The 23,393-nt window shown below is 49.1% G+C and overlaps 1 protein-coding gene across 1 annotated transcript; it reads left to right on the top strand.

Annotated features, from left to right (window-relative positions):
- Positions 1–670: 670 nt before the first annotated feature.
- Positions 671–16,843, top strand: MVD (mevalonate diphosphate decarboxylase). Its single transcript, XM_060254280.1, has 10 exons — positions 671–859; positions 2,562–2,632; positions 4,198–4,312; positions 5,208–5,351; positions 6,279–6,478; positions 6,689–6,763; positions 10,422–10,640; positions 11,899–12,014; positions 12,541–12,649; positions 15,943–16,843. The coding sequence occupies exons 1-10, from the start codon at positions 790–792 to the stop codon at positions 16,021–16,023; spliced, it is 1,200 nt and encodes a 399-aa protein (XP_060110263.1). The 5' UTR covers positions 671–789; the 3' UTR covers positions 16,024–16,843.
- The last annotated feature ends 6,550 nt before the right edge of the window (positions 16,844–23,393 follow it).

The following is a 23,393-nucleotide window of genomic DNA, read 5'->3' as shown; positions in this document are numbered from 1 at the left end:
GAAGCAATAGAACAAAGCGGTATACAAGTGCACCTTTAAGACCAACTAAGTTTTATTCAGAAAAGCTGACGTCCTAAATAAAACCCAGTAGGCAGCCGTGTTGGTCTGAAGCAACAGAACAGGGGTGGCCAAGCGTAGCTCTCCAGATGTTTTTTGCCTACAACTCCCATCAGCCCCAGCCAGCATGGCGCATGGCTGGGGCTGATGGGAGTTGTAGGCAAAAAACATCTGGAAAGCTACCTTTGGCCACCCATGCAATAGAACAAAGGAGTAGACAAGTGCACCTTGAAGACCAAATAAGTTTTATTCAGAAAAGCTGACATTCTGAATAAAACTTAGTTGGTCTTCAAGGTGCCCTTGTCTACTGCTTTGATCCCAGCTGCAGTCAAAGGCAGGTGCCTCTAGTGTCATGGCGGCCCCCGGACTCCTCCTCCCCGCCTCCTGCCCGGCCTTGAGCAGCTGCTGCAAGCGTCCGTGCGGGAATCCGGAGCCGCCCGGAGGGTTCCGCCTGCCAGTGACGGCTGCACAATAAGGCGAGCGAAGAGCCCCATCTTCCGAGGCGGCTCATTGGCGGAGAGCGGACACAAGAGGGGGTGAGGCTGGCGCCGATTGGGTCGCCTGGAAGCAGCTGGGGCTCCGCTGGCCAATCCCGGGGGAGGCGGGGGCGCTTGGGGCAGGCTGCTTTTGCAGGCACGTGGAGGAGGTTTGCAAACTCCGGGCTGCTGCAGTCCGGGCAGGGAGGGGCGATTCTTTGGTTTGCTTGCTGGCTGAACGCTTTTGCAGCGCCCCATGGCCGAAGAGAAGCCCCTGGCGGTGGTCACCTGCACAGCCCCCGTCAACATCGCGGTCATCAAGTACTGTAAGTAGCGCCCGCTGCTTTGCACCAGCTCAGGGGTGGCCAAACTGCGGCTCTTTCACACACATGGTGTGGCGCTTGAAGCCCCCACTGCCCCATCGGAGGGCTTGAGAAGGCATTTGCTTCTTTATATCACTCCGCCAAGCCAGCCAAGTTAGTTTCTTTCTTTCCACCCTTCCCTCCCTCATCCATCTGTCAATCTTCTATCATCCTATCAATCAATCTATCAGGTTTACAAGATTATGCATGGAATGGAGAAAGTAGAGAAAGAAGTACTTTTCTCCCTTTCTCACAATGCAAGAACTCGTGGGCATTCGATGAAATTGCTGAGCAGTCAGGTTAGAACTGATAAAAGGAAGTCCTTCTTCACCCAAAGGGTGATTAACTCGTGGAATTCACTGCCACCGGAGGTGGTGGCGGCCACAAGCATAGACAGCTTCATGAGGGGGTTAGATAAAAATATGGAGCAGAGGTCCATCAGTGGCTATTAGCCACAGTATGTGTGAATGTGAATGTGTGTGTGTGTGTGTGTGTGTCTGTCTATCTATCTAATGGCCACTGTGTGACACAGAGTGTTGGACTGGATGGGCCATTGGCCTGATCCAACAGGGCTTCTCTTATGTGACACAGAGTGTTGGACTGGATGGGCCATTGGCCTGATCCAATATGGTTTCTCTTATGTTCTTATCATCCTATCAATCTATGAATCTATCATCCATCATCCTATCAATCATCTGTCAATAATACTCACTCTAAAATGAAGGTCTGCTTGTGCTGCTAACAAGTACTAAGATTTTAACTCTTAATTTTATGTTATCATAATGCTTTATAATGTTAAATAGTTTTATGAATTTTTATATTAATATTAGGTAGTCTTTCAGACTATTTGATTATGTTGTGTGAAGATGATTATTGGTTTTCCCTCTTGTTGTTAGTCTATATTGGCTTGAAATTATTTGTAATTTGTTTTCTATTCCCCGTCTTGTTTTATCTTGAGCTTAAGACCATTGGTCAAAGAAGCTAACAAATAAAAGGAGTTGCCTTTGAAAGATACTCCATCTTTTTGTTCTGCCTAAACTTACTTTGCAGTCACCAAATATCTTTTTGCCATGGATACTAACTTTTTGGGCACAGAATGCTAAATTCAAAAATGTGATGCTCAAAAACGGGGCAGTTTTTCAGCTCTGCCAAATGTGAACAGTCAAAGTGTGCAGAAAAATGGCTCGGCTCATTGCTCTGCTGTTGGGCACTTGCCTCAGGAAAGTTAAGAGTGCTTTAAAGATGTGGCGGTCTTTCTAAATTTTAAATAGGTTGATTGTTAAGTAAGAGAGAATTTTAAAAGGCTTCTTCTGAAATGCAGGCTGTGAATAAAAACTCTGCTCTGCTCAGTCTTCTAGAGAATTCAGAGCAATGCTTTCTGTCCCTCCACCTCCAGTATTTACATTTTGTGCATAGACATTTAATTAAATCGGAAACTGGGAAGTTGGATAGCTGAGGCCCAGCCCGGAATAGACTTCTCTTGCTGCTGTTGTGCAATTCCTGCCTGTTGGCAACAGAGAGAGCAGGTTGCACTACTTCTGCGTAACCCCGAGATGTATGATTCTCTGGAGTCTGTAACTAGCATGAGGATCCGGTTGTGGGAAATGGGCTGGTGCTTCCGTTCTGCATCCCTCCTCCATTCTAATGATATTCATCCTTCGCCCAGGGGGAAAACGTGACGAAGAGCTGATCTTGCCCATTAATTCCTCCCTCAGCGTCACCCTGCACCAGGATCAGGTTTGTATCTGGTCACAATCAATGTGCTGTTTTGCTTGTGAAACTGAATGGGAGGTGGCTCTAGAAGTAGGACAGGAGTGCAATTGTCCACTGTGGATCCAGGGCTAAGAAGTGTCTGTCACATAATTGTCAGATGAAGAGGAGACATCCAATCCAGCGGTGCAGGTTGTCTTAGAAATCTGGTTCAAGAGAACCCTGATGGGTCTCCCACTCGTCAGCTTGCTTACAAATCACCCAAACAGCATTTTTTCCCCCTCCGTATTTAGCGCTGTGTGAGTGATCTGTGTTTAGTGCTCTTTGAAAAAGGGTTTGTCAAAAACAGTGATATATGTGCGTTCCCCTCAGAGGCTTTTTTCTGCATCCACTTGTCTTTTGAAAATAATATGAATTTATATGCAAAGCCTTGACTTTGGCTTGGTTGAAGAAATAGAGAAGAACTTTTCGAAAGTGCCTGAAGTTTGAATGGCTACGGAATCGTTGTGCGCACTAGCACTTTAATTCACCGCGTCGCAGCGGTTGGATCGTCTTTGAAGCTTTGGCAGCTGGAAACTGGCATGTGCACAGATAATGACCATTAATGTTGTAGGAATTGTGCAATTCAGTAATTGAAGATGTGTATTTAATGTATGCTATTTTGTGAAGGTTTTTTATGTATTTGTTTATATTAATGCAGAGTATTTTTAAGAGCTTTGCTCGAAGTTTGCTGTTTCAGTTTTAAACACATCTTGAGTTTGTTAGCCTCATTTATACTTTTCGTTATTGTCCACAGTTTTATGTTTGTTTACTGCAGCCTCTAGGTGAGGCCTGGAAATCTCCTGCTTTTATTTATTTTTCCAAAACAAAATGTTTTATTATAGAAAATGGATATATAAAACAAAAAAGAGCAAAATGCAATTTGCAAAATTAAATAATTACAGAATTTCAGTTACTCAGTAGATGCACTGCAGATAATACTTTGGGGGAAAGGAGGCACATTTGTATATGTCTACTATGTGCAATTCTCAGAGATGGTTTCTTCGGGTCATATTTGAAGCAAAGGAAGTACTTTTTCACCCAAAGGGTGATTAACATGTGCAATTCACTGCCACAGGAGGTGGTGGCGGCTACAAGCATAGCCAGCTTTAAGAGGGGATTGGATAAAAATATGGAGCAGAAGTCCATCCGTGGCTATTAGCCACAGTATGTGTATATATGTGTGTGTGTGTGTATATACACACACACACATATATTGGCCACTGTGTGACACAGAGTGTTGGACTGGATGGGCCATTGGCCTGATCCAACATGGCTTCTCTTATTTTCTTATGTTCATGGTTGCCAGATGTGTGGGGCCTTAAAATCTCCTGGAATAAGCACCGGCTTTGGGCTCACCATGCAACAGTGGAGGATTTCCATAGTGTGGAATGCTCACACTAACATTTTTCTGGCCCTCTTTGCAGCTGCAGTTTCCCTACGCTGGAAAAGTCCTCTTGCTGAAGTCTGGTGGAAAAGAGAACAGGAGTTGAGAGCATCTCACTTATTGCCAGTTGCCACTCTTGACTTTTGGCTTTGTGTGTCTTTTGCAGCTCAAAACCACCACCACAGCAGCCATCAGCCGGGACTTCAAAGAGGACCGCCTCTGGCTCAACGGGAAAGAGGATGATATTGCGCACCCCCGACTCCAGTCCTGCCTGCGGGAGAGTGAGTTAAAGGCAGGGGTGTGGTGGGGAGGGCAAAAACCAAGGGCCAGTTTGATTTAATGGCTAAACTATTTGAGATCTGGGTTCAAATCACTGTGAAAGTCCCTGGAAAGACTCCGGCTCAGCCTAGCTCGTGGGACCTTGAGCCAATTTCCACCAGCATTTGGTTGCATTCTTTGGGTTGCTGTTGGATTGTAATTGGCAGTGGCGTTCCAGAAAAATGAATTAAAACAAACTAGAAACTTGGAAAACCAGGAAATGAAATATGGCACTTCAGCTCTACTGAACCTAAGAATTTGGAATACGGTCCCCTGAAGAAGGATAATTCATATCCGAAATGAAATTCGACCAGGTTTTTTTTTTATAGTTGGACTACAGTTTAAATGTCAGTATATTTTTTGGGACAGTAGTTGTGTTGTGCATTAGATGGTTTTTTTTCTGCACCATTGAATTGTTATTCAAGACTAAGAAATTGCATTTTGTTGATTACACAGGGAACTATTTTCTACACTGAGTGAGTTTGTTGTTTTACTTCAGTTCCTTTTGCCTCCATGGTCCCGATCCCCGCTGACTTCATACATAAAGACATGTGGAGCTGCCTTATACTGAATTAAGCCATAGGTCCATCAAAGTCAGTATTGTCTACTCAGATGGGTAGCAGCAGCTCTCCAGGGTCTCAGGCTGAGGTCTTTTAATCACCGATTGCCTGGTCCTTTTAACTGGAGATGCCGGGAATTGAACCTGGGACCTTCTGTTTTCCAAGCAGAGGCTCTACCACTGAGCTGTAGCCTCTCCCTCACTGAGAGCTAGACCTGAGTTTCTGTAACTTCCGGGCTGTTCTCGCTCTCTCTGTAGGCCCCAGTTGTCTGTGTTCCATAACCTTTGCTTTCTTGCAGTGCGCCGGCTGGCTAGGAAGCGCCGTGGGGGAAACGGTGACCCCCCTTCCCTCAGTCTTGCCTACAAGGTCCACATTGCTTCGGAGAACAACTTCCCCACGGCAGCTGGGCTGGCTTCCTCCGCGGCTGGCTACGCCTGCCTGGGTAAGTGGAAGATCTGCGTTGCACTGGGCCTCCTCTATTCTGCCTTGAATTGTCCCTTCTGTTGTTCAAGATGGAACCTCCACATTCAGAGGCATTCAACCTCTGGATCCCAGCCCCAGGAGGCAACATCTGGGGAAGGCCTCAGCCTCTCTGCCCTATCGTTGGCCCTCCAGAGGAACTGGTTGGCCACTGTGTGAGACAGGAGGCTGGACTAGATGGACCCTCCCTGGTCTGATCCAGCAAGGCTCTTCTGATGTTCTTCTCAGGGGAAGGCCTTAGCCTCTCTGCCCTGTTGTGGGCCCTCCAGAGGAACTGGCTGGCCACTGTGTGAGACAGGAGGCTGGACTAATGGACCCTCCCTGGTCTGACCCAGCAGGGTTCTTCTGATGTTCTTCTCGGGGGAAGGCCTCGGCCTCTGTGCCCTGTTGTTGGCCCTCCAGAGGAACTGGGTGGCCCCTGTGTGAGACAGAAGGCTGGACTAGATGGACCCTCCCTGGTCTTACCCAGCAGGGCTCTTCTGTTGTTCTTATGAAGGCCTTGGCCTCTCTGCCCTGTTGTTGGCCCTCCAGAGGAACTGGCTGGCCACTGTTTGAGACAGGAGGCTGGACTAGATGGATCGTCCCTGGTCTAACTCAGCAGGGCTCTTCTGACCTGATGTGTTGGGTGGCACATGGCCTCTCCAATTGCTGCCTTGTGAAGGGGCCGCCGCATGGATCCTTTGTACCTCAACCTGACCTACCATGCAGGGGTATTGTGAGGATAGACTGGAGGGAAGGTGTAGAGCCACAGATGACACTGAACTCTTTGAAGGAAAGGTTGAATAAAAATGTCATGCTATCGAATGTGGGGGGCTGTCTTTTGTGGGGGTACCCATAAGACCCAGCCAGCCCTGACCCCCAGCCTTCCCCACCCGCCCCGCTCTTGCAGTCTACACCCTGGCCAAGCTGTACGGCGTGGAAGGGGAGCTCTCCGAAGTGGCTCGCCAAGGCTCGGGAAGCGCCTGCCGAAGTATGTTTGGAGGCTTTGTGCAGTGGGCCATGGGCGAAAGAGCGGACGGCAAGGACAGCATTGCCCTCCAGGTGGCGCCGGAGATTCACTGGCCTGAGCTGAGGGTCCTCATCTTGGTGGTGAGTCGCTGCATTTAGGGGTGTCGAGGAAGCAGTGCAGAGAGTTGTCCCCAGGCAATGCTGCAAAGGATTCTGGGATGTTGGGGTGGAGCCAAATGCCAGGGGCGAGGCCTGTTTTTCTGGTAAAGGGTGGGGAAAGGGCAGGGTTGGGAGGCTGAAACCCTCTTCTGCAGGGGGCTTCTGAGATGTTCTTGCCTTTCCCACCTCCAGGTGAGTGCGGAGAAGAAGCCGGTGGGGAGCACGGCTGGAATGCAGACCAGCGTGAAAACCAGTCTGCTGTTGAAGGTCAGAAATGGCACAGCCCTAGAATCAGAAATTATGGCCCGATTATCAGTTAATTTATCTTTAATAGGATACACACACATGTAATTTTTATTTTATTATATTTGTATCCTGCCCTCCCCTGACGGGCTCAGGGAGGCTAATAACAATTAAAACAACATAAAATTATATTATTGCAATAAAATCAGAATAAGCTGTTAAAACATCTCAAACGTATGCCATTTTAATCCCTAGATGGCGTTATTATTCTTGATTAGCGCTGTTGACCGTGATGTAATTGGATATTATTGAGCGCCCTGCATTTCTACTTGGGTTGGGTTAGGATATTAATGCCAATATGAAATACTGGTGGTGATATACTGGACGCCAAAATAGATGTCAAAAGCCTGTTGAAACAGTTCTGTCTTGCAGGCCCTGCAGAACTGTGGCAAGTCCCGCAGGGCCCTGATGTTTTCAGGGAGAGCATCCCAGAGAGTAGGGCTGCCAAAATTCTATATACCGTATTTTTCGGACCATAAGATGCACTTCCCCCCCCAAAAAAGTGGGGGGAAAAGTGTGTGCGTCTTATGGTCCGAAAGTATATACCTTGGGGGGGGGGGCGATCTGCTGCCTGCCTGGCTCCCATCTTCTTCAGGCAAACGCTCCACGTGACCGCACTGCAAACCCAGCGCTTCGCAAGCGCCGGCTGCGGAGAGGGCAGCGTGCTTCCTCCTTGTCTGTCTGCCTGGCTCCACCTCTGATGTTTAAAGCAAGCGCTGGGATTGGAGGGCGGAGGGCGCGATCCCAGCGCTTGCTTTAAACATCAGAGGTGGAGCCAGGCAGACAGACAAGGAGGAAGCACGCTGCCCTCTCCGCAGCCGGCGCTCGCGAAGCGCTGGGTTTGCGGAGGGGGCGGGTGTTTCCTCCTTGCCTGCGTGCCTGGCTTCAGTTGTGATGTTTAAAGCAAGCGCTGGGATCGGAGAGCGGAGGGAGCGATCCCAGCGCTTGCTTTAAGCATCAGAGGTGGAGCCAGGCAGACAGACAAGGAGGAAACACGCTGCCCTCTCCACAGCTGGCGCTTGCGAAGCGCTGGGTTTGCGGTGGGGCCACGTGGAGCGATCCCAGCGCTTGCCTGAAGAAGATGGAGCCAGGCAGGCAGGCGCGGGGGAAGCGCCGGATCGGAGGCGGAGGCAGCGGATCGCCCCCCAGGAGGAAGGTGCGTCCTATGGTCTGGAGCGCCTTATGGGCCGAAAAATACGGTATATAAAATGTGTGTGTGTGTGTATGAACTGGACTTTATCTTAAATGCAAATAATATGTTCCACAAGGCTATATATACTATAGTACTTTATGCACAGTAGAATTTTGTTATGTGTGGAATTAATTTGCTTGACACTACTTCATTCAACAAGGTTCTGTACAACTTGGAATTTTCAAAAAAGAAATGGCATTGTCCCCTGCTGGATGACAGCACACATGCCGTCCTCTGGGCCTCCTCTATTATGTGTGACTGTATGTTCAGTTTGGGAAATGTTCTCTTTGTGCTCTGGCTTGCAGTCCCTTAGAGCCCCGTGGTGCAGAGTGTTAAAGCTGCAGTACTCTGGTCACGACCTGAGTTCGATCCCCAGTGGAAGCTGGGTTTTCAGGTAGCCGGCTCGAGGTTGACTCAGCCTTCCGAGGTTGGTAATACGAGTACCCAGCTTGCTGGGAGAGGAGAAATGTAGATGACTGGGGAAGGCAATGGCAAACTACCCCGTAAAAAGCCGTGAAAACGTTGTGAAAGCAACGTAACCCCAGAGTCGGAAACGACTGGTGCTTGCACAGGGGATCTTTCCTTTCCTTTTCCTTGCACTCCCTTAGCAGCTGGTGAGGATGCAGTAACCTTGCAAAGGCAGAAAGGTGGGAGACTAATTTTGTAAATAATAAGTAATAATAATAAAGAGTCCAGTGGCACCTTTAAGACTGACAAATTTTATTGTAGCATAAGCTTTTGAGAAACCCAGCTCTCTTCGTCAGATGCATGGATGTGACAGAGAGAGCTGTGTTTCTCAGAAGCTTAAGCTACAATAAAATTTGTTAATCTTAAAAGTGCTTTTGGACTCCGCTATTTTGCAGCAACAGACTAACACAGCTAATGCCTCTGAAGTAAAAACAGTAGTAATCTTAAGGCAATAACCTTGCTGCACCAAGGGATTACACGTGACAAGCATTTAAGGAATAGAAGAGGTGCCACAAAGGGTGTCTGGCTTTCTTAACACTGACCTGTCTGTTGCCCCTGGGTAGAGCGTGCAAGCAAGAGGCATGTCCAGTGTTCAGAAACAGTCGACCTCTTAGCATGGAATTCGCTCTGTGAACCTCTGTTCTTTTTGTAAAAAGTTGACTTCTGCTAGTGATCGTTGTCACATCCGCAGCATGAATTTCCAGGGGTAACTTACTCCAGGGAAGTATTTTTCCCCCCTCTTAAACTTAGCTGACTATTCTGCTGGATTTTGAAAGAGAATGATATATTATCAGGAGAGGGACAGTGGCTCAGTGGTAGAGCATCTGCTTGGGAAGCAGAAGGTCCCAGGTTCAATCCCCGGCATCTCCAAAAAAGGATCCAGGCAAATAGGTGTGAAAAACCTCAGCTGGAGACCCTGGAGAGCAGGGGAGGGATGGTGCCTCAGTGGTAGAGCATCTGCTTGGGAAGCAGAAGGTCCCAGGTTCAGTCTCCAGCATCTCCAACTAAAAAGGGTCCAGGCAAGTAGGCATGAAAAACCTCCGCTTGAGACCCTGGAGAGCCACTGCCAGTCTGAGTGGACAAGACTGACTTTGAGGGACCCAGGGGGGTCTGATTCAGTAGAAGGCAGCTTCATATGTTCATATGTCTAAGGGGATGGACGGTGGCTGAGTGGTAGAACATCTGCTTGGTAAGCAGAAGGTCCCAGGTTCAATCTCCGGCATCTCCAACTAAAATGGGTCCAGGCAAATAGGTTTGAAAAACCTCAGCTGGAGACCCTGGAGAGCCACTGCCAGTCTGAGGAGACAAGACTGACTTTGATGGACCAAGGAGGGTCTGATTCAGTAAAAGGCGGCTTCATATGTTCAGTTATTAGGGAAGGGACAGTGGCTCAGTGGTAGAGCATCTGCTTGGTAAGCAGAAGGTCCCAGGTTCAATCCCCGGCATCTCCAACTACAAAGGGTCCAGGCAAGTTGGCATGAAAAACCTCAGCTGGAGACCCTGGAGAGCCATGAATAGGGCTGTGGCTCAGTGGCAGAGCATCTGCTTGGTAAGCAGAAGGTCCCAGGTTCAATCTCCGGCATCTCCAACTAAAAAGGGTCCAGGCAAATAGGTGTGAAAAACCCCAGCTTGAGACCCTGGAGAGCCGCTGCCAGTCTGAGTAGACAATACTGACTTGGATGGACCAAGGGGGGTCTGATTGAGTAGAAGGCAGCTTCATATGTTCATATTCCCTCCCCCTGCTCTACTAAAGGCAGGGCCGACCCTGCCATTAGGCAAACTAGGAGATTGCCTAGGGCGCTGGCCTTCTGGGGGTGACGTTATCGATGCGGGGGGGGGGGACCAGAAGTTAGTCTTGCCTGGGGTGCCAGACAGACCCTGACTGAAGGTTTTATTAGGAGCTCTTCCTTATCCAGGAGGGCTTGGGGTTGATCTAACGTGTATCGACCTTCCCTCTTCCAGCACCGCGCAGAGGCTGTGGTTCCGGAGCGCATGATGCAAATGATCCAGCACATCCAGCGGCGTGACTTTGAGGCGTTTGCGGAGCTCACGATGAAAGACAGCAACCAGTTCCACGCCGCTTGCCTGGATACCTTTCCCCCCATCTTCTACCTCAATGACATCTCCAAGCAAGTGATCGCCCTGGTGCACCGTTTCAACGCACATCACAACAAAATTAAGGTGAGGGGCGGGGATGGGAGAGCAGTGGCCACATCTGGGGTGTTCAGGAACATCTGGGGCCCTTTCCTCCAGCAGAATAGGGGGAAGAGTCTGGGTGACTGGATAAACGTATGGAGCAGAGATCCACCAGTGGCTATTAGCCACAGCGTATTGTTGGAACTCTCTGTCTGGGGCAGTGATGCTCTGTATTCTTGGTGCTGGGAGGGCTTCTAGTGTCCTGGCCCCACTGGTGGACCTCCTGGTGGCACCTGGTTTTTTTGGCCACTGTGTGACACAGGGTGTTGGACTGGATGAGCCACTGGCCTGATCCAACATGGTTTCTCTTATGTGCTTCTGTTCTTAACAAGGGGAGCCTATGATCTAGAATTTCACTGTAAGGTGATCAAATCCTAAATGGCACAGAGGGATAGTATTCTTTCTCCCTCCATCATGATACTAGAACTCAGGACAGAGATTGGGGATAGTTAGGGATTGGGTCTTGCCTATGTCTGTAAGACTGTTTACTGTGCTTTCCCGTTTTGTAATGTCGGTTTTTATGATATCATTTTAACTCTGTTGTTATTGTTGTAAGCCGCCCTGAGCCCGCTTGTGGGATAGGGCGGGATATAAATCCAAAAATTAAATTAAAGTAGTCAAACAGAAGTTAGACTTTCCTCAGCATGTGATTATAGCATGTGGAACACCCCATCACAGGTCACTCTGTCTGGGGCAGCTTAAGGCTGTTCCTGTTTGAAAGGGCTTTTAAGGATGCCTCCGGGTGCGTTGCCTTCTCTGTGTTTGCTTTGTGGTGAATTTAAGTGAAGAGCTGTCCCGATTTGGGAGAAGACAGGACATGAATACAGTAGTTTAATGGAGGATAAAGAGCCCCGTGGCGCAGAGTGGTAAAGCTGCAGTACTGCAGTCGGAGCCCTCTGCTCACGACCTGAGTTAGATCCCAGCGGAAGCTGGTTCAGGTAACCGGCTCCAGGTTGACTCAGCCATCCATCCTTCCAAGGTCAGTAAAATGAGTCCCCAGCTTCCTGGGGGGAAAGGGTAGATGACTGGGGAAGGCAATGGCAAACCACCCCGTAAAAAGTCTGCCGTGAAAACGTTGTGAAAGCAACATCACCCCAGAGTCGAAAACGACTGATGGTTGCACAGGGGACCTTTCCTCTTCCTTTTTAATGGAGGGTGGTGTTAAAAGGGGCTAGTCTTACCTCCCAGGGCTTGTTTATCTAAACTTGGGGAGCGCTTCACTGACCCCTGGGCTGGATTGCAGGTGGGCTATACCTTTGACGCTGGTCCGAACGCAGTTCTCTTTGCCCTGGAAGACACGGTGGGTGAGCTTGTGGAGGTGGTCAAGCGCAGCTTCCCTCCAGAGGACAACGGAGGCCAGTAAGTAAGCCTGCAATTTCATAGACTCGTACAGTTAGAAGGGACTTCCAGGGTCATCTAGTCCAACCCCCTGCACAATGCAGGAAACTCAGAAACACCTCCCCCTAAGTTCACAGGACCCACATTGCTGTCAGATGGCCCTCTAGCCTCTGTTTCAAAACCTCCAAGGAAGGAGAGCCCACCACCTCACGAGGAGGAAGCCTGTTCCACTGAGGAACTGCTCTAACGGTCAGGAAGTTCTTCCTAATGTTGAGCCCGAAACTCTTCTGATTTAATTTCAACCCATTGGTTCTGGTCCGATCTTCTGGGGCTACAGAAAACAATTCCGCCCCATCCTCTCTAGGACAGCCCTTTAAGTACTTTGAAGATGGTGATCGAATCCCTTCTCAGCTGCCTCCTCTCCAGGCTAAACATGCCCAGCTCCTTCAACCTTTCTTCATAGGACTTGGTCTTTTTGCTGGGTTTCTTGCAATAGTCGGGTTGGATTCTGCCCTGAGCCCTGCCTTCCCTCTCGCCCTCCACCCAGGTTCCTGAAAGGCCTGCCAGTGGAGGGAGCGTCTCTCTCTGAGGAGCTTCTCAGTGCCGTGGTGAGAGCTCCAGTCCCAGGGGTGATCCAGTATTTGCTGCACACTAAGGTAAGGCTGGGTCAGATCAGGCCTGTTGTAGCCCAGGTGCTCCTGGGAGGAAGGAAACCAATTCTGAGTCTTTACTCAGAAGAGAGAGAGAGCCAGTTTGGTGTAGTGGTTAAGTGCGCAGACTCTTACCTGGGAGAACCTGGGTTTGATTCCCCCCTCCTCCACTTGCAGCTGCTGGAATGGCCTTGGGTCAGCCATAGCTCTCTTATCTGGGAGAACAGGGTTTGATTCCCCACTCTGCCATTTGCAGCTGCTGGAATGGCCTTGGGTCAGCCAGAGCTCTCTTATCTGGGAGAACCAGGTTTGATTCCCCCTTCCTCCACTTTCAGCTGCTGGAATGGCCTTGGGTCAGCCAGAGCTCTTTTATCTGAGAGAATCGAGTTGGATTCCCCACTCCTCCACTTGCACCTGCTGGAATGGCTTTGGGTCAGTCATAGCTCTTTTATCTGGGAGAACCGAGTTGGATTCCCCACTCCTCCTCTTGCACCTGCTAGCATGGCCTTGGGTCAGCCATAGTTCTCGTAGGAGTTGTCCTTGAAAGGGCAGCTGCTGTGAGAGCCCTCTCCAGCCCCACCCACCTCGCAGAGTGTCTGTTGTGGGGGAGGAAGGTAAAGCAGATTGTGAGCCGCTCTGAGACTCTTCGGAGTGGAGGGTGGGATATAAATCCAGTATCTTCATCTACCTCACAGGGTGTCTGTTGTGGGAGAGGAAGGTAAAGCAGATTGTGAGCCGCTCTGAGACTCTTCGGAGTCGAGGGTGGGATATAAATCCAATATCTTCATCTACCTCACAGGGTGTCTGTTGTGGGGGAGGAAGGGAAAGGAGATTGTGAGCCGCTCTGAGACTCTTCAGAGTGGAGGGCGGGATATAAATCCAATATCTTCTTCTTCATCTTCTACTTCCCCTCTTCACACCTGGATGTGAGCTCTGGTGTGCCTGCTTCCTGCCCAGTGGGATGCTATGGGGCCCATCTTGGAAGCTGGCAGCAGTGAAGGCCAAGTGCCACCTAACTTGGGGTTAACTGGGGTGGAAGGAAACCTTTCCAGAGCAAAGATCGGAAAGCTCTCGAAAGCCATATTGTTTGGAGCAGAGGTCTCCAGCCTCTTTGAGCCTGTGGGCACCTTTGGAATCCTGACACAGTGTGAAGGACCAAACCACAAAATGGCTGCTACAGGAACTGGTGTCAACCACAAGGTGTCAGGGAGCGAGGCTATGTAAACGCTGTGTTTGGCAGAATGTCTTTTAATCTGCACAGACGGTTAGATCTCCTGGAGTCAGTCAGAAGCCCTCTTTGGCAAGAGCCCTGCCTGGCTGTTCCCCGCTTTCTAAAAACACTGTGTGGGTACCAGGAAAGACAATTGAGGTGGCCATGGGCACCACACTGAGGATCCCAAATTTAGAGTGTCAACCAAGGACTGGGAAGAGCCAGGTTCCGATCTCCTTGAATCAGCCACCAATCTCCCTGAGTGATCCTAGGCCAGGCAATCTCTCTCTCGGCCTAGCCTACCTTGTGAGGTAAAATGAGGCAGGGAGAGTTACACACGCTGCCATCATTTCCTTGGAGGAAGAACAGGATTAAAACCGGCCAGATCAGTAACCCTCTTCCCCCGCCTTGGGGAGCTGAGAGTCCTTCTAAGTCGGCTGTTTCCTGTCAGAAGCTTAGAAGGACTTGTAAAATGCGTAGGCCCGGAGGCTGAGTTCAAATCTCACTTCTGACAGGGAGACGCTGCGTGGCAGGTTGAAAGTCACCACCTGTAAAAATCTAATGTAGAGTTTGTAACAATGAAGGGTTTATGGAGAAATAAAGTGCTTTGTAAAGGCCCAGTCATCTAATAAATGGTGCAGTTATTGTTACAGCAATGATGGTTGTGTTTTTTTAGAAATCAACCCCTGTGGGTTGCGTTCCTCTTTTTTGTTGATCCGCCAGGAAGTTGTGTGGGTGGGACATAAGCCGAAATTTGTCAGTGGGGGTGCCTGCATTCCGTAGCAAGCGGCAGGAAATGGGGAACTTCCCAAAATCTGCTTCTTTTGGAAGAAATTCTACCTTGTGTAGAAACCCATTGAGTTCTCCCAGTTGGGGGCAAAGTTTAGAAAAACACGGTGATTAATAAATTGATAGAATTTAAATGTACTTTTAAACTTCATTTATCCCAGACTTTTCTGCCAGGTCAGCTTGCTCCTCAATAAAGCGTTTCTTCTAGCCAGGGGATTAGCTTCGTTGGAGGAAGGTATGACTCTGTCTAGACCAGGGGTGTCAAACTCATTTGTCATGAGGGCCAGATCTGACATAAATGAAACCTTGCCGGGCCATGTGTGTACTTATTTAAGATTAGGTAGTAGAGATATAAACTTTATAAAGGACACAGACAAACACAAAGATTTTTTTTAATTTTGAAATAAAACATTGCTTATAACATTAGCACTTTTTGGTCTTGAAGGTGCTTTCTTTGCATCTTTTCTGCGCAATCCAGGCTTTCTGTTGCACATCAGAGCTACTGAGCCAAGCCTCCCTTCTATTGGCTGAGGCTCGTCCCCCTCCTGGTCCCCTGGGGAAGGAAGCTAAGAGCCAGAGCTTCCTTTGAAGCAAGCTATCCCTCCCCCCTTCCTCCCCAAGGGAGGCACCTCAGCCAATGGAGAAAATAGGGGCTTTGCTCTGTAGCTCCTGTGTGACTGAGCAAGCTTGGGAAAACCAAGCTGTGATGCAGAAGGGAGCAAGAGAGAGGGAGAAGGAAGCAGATGACAGCCAGTTGCTTGAGGGCCTGATAGGAGCCTTCTGGGGGCCTGATTTGGCCCCCGGGCTGCATGTTTGACACCCCTGGTCTAGATGGCAGTTTGTACAGCGTTTAAGAAAATCTGAAGACTGGCCAAAGGTCCGATCTTGTCCATCTTTGCGTTTCTGGGCTACCTGATTCTTCTGCCAAACCTACAAGCTGAACCACACCTCTCTGGGCCCTCCTTCCACAACTGGCTTTCAACTCCTGATGTGGCCTTTACTGGGAAAACAGCCCAGTTTTTACACCCCAAGCCCCGGGCGCAGAGGACAGATCCGTGTGTTGGCGTGACATTCCCCACTGAGCATCTTCCCTACGGCTGCGCTTTCCCTGCCTTCCACTTGCTTCCTTTCTCTTTGCAAAGGATTACGACACTTTGCCCAAATTAAGCCTTGTAAAACGAAGGCATCCTCCTCTCCGCCTTCCCAGTTAATCTTTAATAACTGTGCTTGTTGCTTGCCCAGCTTCCTGACTGCCAGCTGCCCTATTCCTGACACTGTTTTTTTTTTTTCCCTCTTCCAGCCTGGACCGGGGCCGATGAAGGTGGAGGATTCCAGCGTCCACCTCCTCAGACCGGATGGGCTGCCCCGGAGCACCTGCTGAGCAAACCGTGGGCTGCTCTTGGAAGCATACCTAGCTCACGGAGAGGGGTGGGGCTTGAAAGAGCTGAGGAAGACACTGTCCTAACAGATGGGTGGGTTTTGTGAATAAAGAGGAGGGGAGAGGCTACAGACCTGGGGTTTTCCCAGATGATGCAGAACTGCGTATCTACGGAAGTTATTTGCATACGAAGCTTCTCCCCTGATTTATATGTCTGATAAGTGTTCTGGCAAGGAGTCCTACGGCCCCGATCTTCACAGGAGAGGCAGCTCAAACTTCTGTTCCTTCTCTGTCCTTTTGTGACCTTTTAGGGGCTGGGATTCCCTTTCTCTTATCAGGGTTGGGTTTGAAGGGGTCTTCCGGTAGACCATGGGCCGATTTCTGATGCAGTGCCAACAAACGATGGGGATTCTCGCAAGAAACGATAACCTAGACGTGCCTTCTTTTGCTCCCGCTAGGCAATTTTTTACTCGTTTGTGCACTCACCATCTTTTTCTTTTTAATTTTCAAACAAGTTTATTTCAAAACTCAAAAGATACACACAGAATCGTATACAGAATTATGCAGACAAGATCAAACCCACCCAGTCACCACACACGCACACACAACAACCCTAAAGAAACCCAGGTTACAAACAGTAATCAAGTAACAAACGAATGCGAAACCAGCATACGCTGCTCATTTGAAACGAAATTTCCTTGTGAAAAATAACCCAGGAAAGGGAACCACTTGACTAAAATAGTAGACCTCTGTTTTAAAGCTCTCCTCCCATCCAAATGATAAGTGATTTTATCTAAAATAAAGTACTCCCAGTTCAACCAAACGTCTATGGAAGGGCTTGACTTTAATTTCCAATGCAAGGCTATAGCGTACTTCGCCGCATTAAGCAGCGGAGAAAATTAACTCCTTCTTTAAAACAGGAATCTCAAAATCATCCCAAACATTGAAGAGATCACTCACGATCATTTAACACGTCATATGCACGCCCCCATGAACATATGAAGCTGCCTTCTACTGAATCAGACCCTCGGCCCATCAAAGTCAGTCTTGTCTACTCAGACTGGCAGCGGCTCTCCAGGGTCTCAAGCTGAGGTTTTTCACGCCTACTTGCCTGGACCCCTTTTAGTTGGAGATGCCGGGGATTGAACCTGGGACCTTCTGCTTACCAAACAGATGCTCCACCACTGAGCCACTGTCCGTCCATCCATCCTTCCTTTCTTATGAACCTATGAAGTTGCTTTCTACTGAATCAGACTCTCCTGGGTCCATCAAAGTCAGCATTGTCTACTCAGACTGGCAGCAGCTCTCCAGGGTCTCCAGCTGAGGTTTTTTACGCCTACTTGCCTGGACCCTTTTGAGTTGGAGATGCCAGGGATTGAACCTGGGACCTTCTGCTTCCCAAGCAGATGCTCTACCACTGAGCCAGCTCCCCTCCCCTCCCTCTTCGAGGCTTGGTGCTCCTCTCCCGTAGCTCTTGCAGATGTGCAAACAATGTCCCCTCTAAGCTGCAGAGTCTTGTGAGCAAAATTCTACTTTGTGAGCTTGCTTTGTACACTAAACACAAAAGGCAGCCGAAGGGGGGGGGGGTAGCTTCAGTGAACGATGGGGTGATGGAAAACGGCATCCTCTGCCTCAGTGGTCCTTTCTGGCGCAGCCAACACTGCATCAGGCTGACCATAACAACTTGCCTGAGATAGGATCGGCCATTGCAACATTTTCAAACTGCCGGTGGTCAAGACGGCCTGGGCTGCACTCGGAAGCAGCAGGTACAAAGCCACTTTGTTGCTGGATTTGCTTCCTTAACTAGGATGGCCCGGAAAGTCTGAAGGCTGCCCAGAGCAGCTGAAGGGCCTTTTTGCCAGTTTGTGGCTTCCTAACTTCTCCCTCCCGCTGTGTTCCCCACACTTATGCTACTATTTTTGGCACAGATGTTGCATACAAAGTTCCTGTTTCCTTGTGATCACTTCATTTTTAATTGACCGTTTTTTTTTAAAGTTGCATTTTCCACTCTTGGCGGTCCCTCCGTTTTAGAGTCTGTTGCCAGTTTTGACACAACCCCCTCCCCCTTCGAGGCTTGGCACTCCTCTCCCGTAGCCCTTGCAGATGTACATCCACCAGGGATGGCTGCTGTCCGGATGAGCAAAGTATTATAAACAGGGGTGGGATTCTAGCAGGAGCTCCTTTGCATATTACGCCACACACCCCTGATGTAGCTAATTCTCCAAGAGCTTACAGGGCTCTTTGTACAGGGCCTACTGTAAGCTCTTGGAGGATTGGATGCATCAGGGGGTGTGGCCTAATATGCAAAGGAGCTCCTGCTACAATTCCACCCCTGATTGTAACTACTCGGAGGGCGATGGCCACCTCTCGGGGCAGGGCCAGTGCTAGGGTTTTTGGTACCCTAGGCGAGCTGGCCACTAGTGCCCCCCCCTCAAAATTTAGAAAACAGAATTGTAGGAGAAATGAAGAAACTTGAAACTATTTAGATTTTTAATTTACAGTTTTTTTATTTTAAATTTTAATTTTTTTTAAATTGTGAGATTAAGCAATAAAAATTGTGAGAATACTACTTGATCCCTTTAGCTGGACTTAATGCCAATAAAGGCTGACTTGACTTTAGCTGGAGGTGCCAGGGACAAGACCTTCACATGACCATTTCTACGTGATCCTTTTAGTTGGAGGTGCCAGGGACAAGACCTTGTGCATGGAAGAAAGATGCTCTGCCACTGAGCTATGGCTCCTACCCCATGGCTCTCCTTTTAGTTGGAGGTGCCAGGGACAAGACCTTGTGCATGTGAGAAAGATGCTCTGCCACTGAGCTATGGCTCCCGCCCCATGGCTCTCCTTTTAGTTGGAGGGGCCAGGGACAAGACCTTGTGCATGCGAGAAAGATGCTCTGCCACTGAGCTATGGCTCTCGCCCCATGGCTCTCCTTTTAGTTGGAGGTGCCAGGGACAAGACCTTGTGCATGCGAGAAAGATGCTCTGCCACTGAGCTATGGCTCCCACACATGGCTCTCCTTTTAGTTGGAGGTGCCAGGGACAAGACCTTGTGCATGCGAGAAAGATGCTCTGCCACTGTGCTGTGGCTCCCAGCCCATGGCTCTCCTTTTAGTTGGAGGGGCCAGAGACAAGACCTTGCACATGCAAGAAAGATGCTCCACCACTGAGCTATGGCTTCCACCCAATGGCTCTGTTAGAGTAGGAAGGATGAGTGGCAGCAGACAACCTCAACAGGAGCCAGTTTTTAGAAACCGTAATTGGCTCTTCTTCAGCTTTTACAATTGGTTCATTTATCCCTGCCAGGCTCCGAGGATTGTGCTGCGCAGGTGCTGTCCACTTTCGTGTTTCCCAGGTCTGTAACCATTTTCCATTGCTTTCCATTATGGAAGGCAGGCTCCAAGGGGCACACACGCTGCATATGGGGAAAGGGGGTGCTGCGCAAGGTGGCGCCCTAGGCGGCCGCCTACTTGGCCTACTCCCATGTCTGGTGAACTACTAAATTGTAAGGACGTGGTGGGTTAGGCCTGCTCCAGCCCAGGGAAACGATTCTGAGTCTTTGTCACTCCTCTTCACACCGAGCTGAGAAGGGAAACTAAACTAGCAGAGCCAGAATTCCTAGGGAACAAGAGAGATGGCAAAGCCAGGACATTGCCTTCTAGAGAAGGGGGCATGGGCAAGCAGTGGACTGAGGCAAAGGCGATGGGAAGATGCGAATGGCTCAGTAGGAAAGCAAGGCTTGGACAGATTTCACACAGAACAGAGCGGCTGGAAAAGGAAGATGATGATATTGGATTTATATCCTGCCCTACGCTCTGAGTCTCAGAGCAGCTCACAATCTCCTTTACTCTCCTCCCCCACAACAGACACTCTGTGAGGTGGGTGGGGCTGAGAGAGGTCTCACGGCAGCTGTCCTTTCAAGGACAACTCCTACAAGAGCTATGGCTGACCCAAGGCCATTTCGGCAGCTGCAAATGGAGGAGTGGGGAATCAAACCCGGTTCTCCCAGATAAGAGTCCGAACACTTAACCATTACACCAAACTGGCTCTCAGGAGACAGACACCCTGTGAGGTGGGTGGGGCTGAGAAGGCTCTCACAGCAGCTGCCCTTTCAAGGACAACTCTGCCAGAGCTCTGGCTGACCCAAGGCCATTCCAGCAGCTGCAAGTGGAGGAGTGGGGAATCAAATAGATAGAGTCTGAACACTTAACCATTACACCAAACTGGCTCTCCAACAGACAGGCTGGGACAGTTTGTGGGAAATGTGGGCCTAGCAGTGGGGTAAGTTGAAGCAAAGCTGAGATGCTGGTTCATTAGCACCCGTCAGCCTAATTATCTGGAACTGCAGGGCTTTGCTGCTCTGGGCTGTAACCCGGTGGGGCCTGACTCAAAGAACTGCAGTTGTCCCCTCCTTGGAGGCAGATACAAATCTTGGTCAATCCAGTTCCTGGTACTGCAGAGGAAGCCTTTTTTATGGCACGTACAGGTCACTGCTGAAACGTGCTTTTCTTAAGTTGCATTGCACAAAATGCCCCTCTTGGGTGCTTTCCCCCTTTTGCTAATCTTGTTAACTGTTTTGTGTCCAAGTTACAGCTCCTGGTTAGGTCTGCAAATACGTATCGGGTCTTGCCCTGATTATTTATTTCTCTCAAATATTTAGAAATGTGGAAATAGTTTTCATTTTAGGGCGTTCTTAGAACAAAAAGCAAAAATAGGAAATGCAGTTCTAAACAGGAGCCCAGCCAGTGTGCAACCAGCTGTCTGGAATCATGACAAGTAATTTTTTGCTTCTAGTGGGCAGGGCAGACAGGAGGGGGGGATTTTGTCCCCCTCTTTGATTTGTCCCAAAGTGCAGTTTCTTAACTGCCTGCCACCCCCCCCCCCCAAGTTGTTGCGCCTAGATCCTGAGCCCCAGTCCTCCCCCCCCCCCCCTTTCATCAACCTTGGCTTCTGTTTCTTTGCGTGACTCTGGAATAAGGTGATGGGGGGACATCTCGGGGGGGGGGTGCAGGAGTGTCACTAGCAAAGTCAGCGTGTTCTTTTAAAAATTATTATAAATTTACAAAAATATATTCAGAGCCCACAAATAATAAATAGAGTTGACATACATACTATACAGCATATTGATGGAACTCTATCTAGTGCAGTGATGCTCTGTATTCTTGGTGCTTGGGGGGGGCAACAGTGGGAGGGCTTAGAGCGTCCTGGTCCCACTGGTGGACCTCCTGATGGTGCCTGTTTTTTTTGGCCACTGTGTGACACAGAGTGTTGGGCTGGAGGGGCCATTGGCCTGATCCAACAGGGCTTCTCTTATGTTCTTCTGTGACACAGAGTGTTGGGCTGGATGGGCCATTGGCCTGATCCAACAGGGCTTCTCTTGTGTTCTTATGTGACACAGAGTGTTGGGCTGGAGGGGCTATGGCCTGATCCAACAGGGCTTCTCTTCTGTTCTTATGTGACACAGAGTGTTGGGCTGGATGGGCCATTGGCCTGATCCAACAAGGCTTCTCTTATGTTCTTATGTGACACAGAGTGTTGGGCTGGATGGGCCATTGGCCTGATCCAACATGACTTTTCTTATGTTCTTCTGTGACACAGAGTGTTGGACTGGATGGGCCATTGGCCTGATCCAACGTGACTTTTCTTATGTTCTTATGTAACGCAGAGTGCTGGACTGGATGGGCCATTGGCCTGATCCAACGTGGCTTCTCTTATATTCTTACATAACACCCAACTTTTTTTCAAAAACAATAATTCATCGTTCTGTACGCTTATTCCTTCCCATTTGTCTCAACTACCTGCCGTCCCTGTTTCCAGACTGATTTCAAAGCACTACATGAAATTCAGTACTTCCAGTGATAAGAGATTCCATGTAATGCTTCTTATTCCCCAAATCAATAAAAGTCGTCTGTCCCTGAACAAAATGTTCCTGTGCTCACTGAATATTGAAATGTTATCCATAACCATTACATGCCGTGCTTCCCGCAGCCTCTGACCTTCTGATCCGGCAGCCCAGACGGTTTCCATCGGGGTCTGAATATTTTTAGCTCTGAATCTGGAAGCCAGAGATGAAAAGGGGTTTTTTTGGGGGGAGGGGGATGTTTGTTTTGTTTTTCATTATCTCACGTGCCCCAGCACCTTTCTCTTTTCGCTCATACCACCCTGGGCCCCCATCATCTTCTCCCTGAGAGCTTTAAAATTCTGATCTGCAATTTCACAAAATGTGTTTGCACCTGGAGAACTGCGGGGAGTTAGCTAGGGTGACCAGATGTCCTCTTTTCAGATAGCAAGTCCTCTTTTTCGGGGGGCTGTCTGTCCTCTCATTTTTAAAATAGTTGACAATTACACTTTCTTTGGGGATTGGAAGGTCAGGAACATTCTTGGAACAATGTTTTGAGTCCCCGGGTTGTTGTAGATTTTCCGGGCTGTGTGGCCGCGGTCTTGGCATTGCGAGACCTGACATTTCACCTGCAACTGGCATCCTCAGAGGTATAAAATGGGAAATTACCCACCTACCATCTTCTTCTCACTTTGACCCAGAGAGAACTCCAGTTTCCTGAGTTATACCTCTGAGGATGCTGGTCAAAGTTGCTGGCGAAACAGCAGGTCTTGCAATGCCAAGACTGGGGCCACACAGCTGGGAAAATCTATAACATCCAATGGACCCAAAGGGAATTGAAAACAAATCAGCTGGTATCATGATGCCCCTGTTTAAATCGATGGTGCGGTCTCATTTGGAATACTGTGTACAATTTTGGTCACCGCCCCTCTAAAAGGATATTATAGCATTGGGAAAAGTCCAGAAAAGGGCAACTAGAATGATGAAAGGTTTGGAACACTTTCCCTATGAAGAAAGGTTAAAACGCTTGGGGCTCTTTAGCTTGGAGAAACGTCAACTGCGGGGTGACATGATGGAAGTTTACAAGATGATGCATAGGATGGAGAAAGTAGAGAAAGAAGTACTTTTCTCCCTTTCTCACAATACAAGAACTCGTGGGCATTCGATGAAATTGCTGAGCAATCGGGTTAAGAGGAAGTCCTCCACCCAAAGGGTGATGAATTCACTGCCACAGGAGGTGGCGGCAGCTACAAGCTTCAAGAGGGGATTGGATACAAATATGGAGCTGAGGTCCATCAGTGGCTATTAGCCACAGTATATTACTGGAACTGTCTGGGGGCAGTGCAGTGGTGCTCTGGATTCTTGGTGCTTGGGGGGCGGGGGAGAGCAAAGCGGAAGGGCTTCTAGCCCCACTTGTGAACCTCCTAATGGCACTTGGGTTGGTTTTTTTTTTTTGCCACCGTGTGCCATTGGCCTGATCCTACACGGCTTCTCTTATGTTCTCATGACTCCGGCCCTGAAAGCCTCCGGCAACA

This window comes from Heteronotia binoei, chromosome 14 (genome assembly GCF_032191835.1).
Source record: "Heteronotia binoei isolate CCM8104 ecotype False Entrance Well chromosome 14, APGP_CSIRO_Hbin_v1, whole genome shotgun sequence".
Lineage (NCBI taxonomy): Eukaryota > Metazoa > Chordata > Lepidosauria > Squamata > Gekkonidae > Heteronotia > Heteronotia binoei.
The sequence above is the reverse complement of the archived record's forward strand: the minus strand, read 5'-3'. Positions and strand labels throughout refer to the sequence as shown.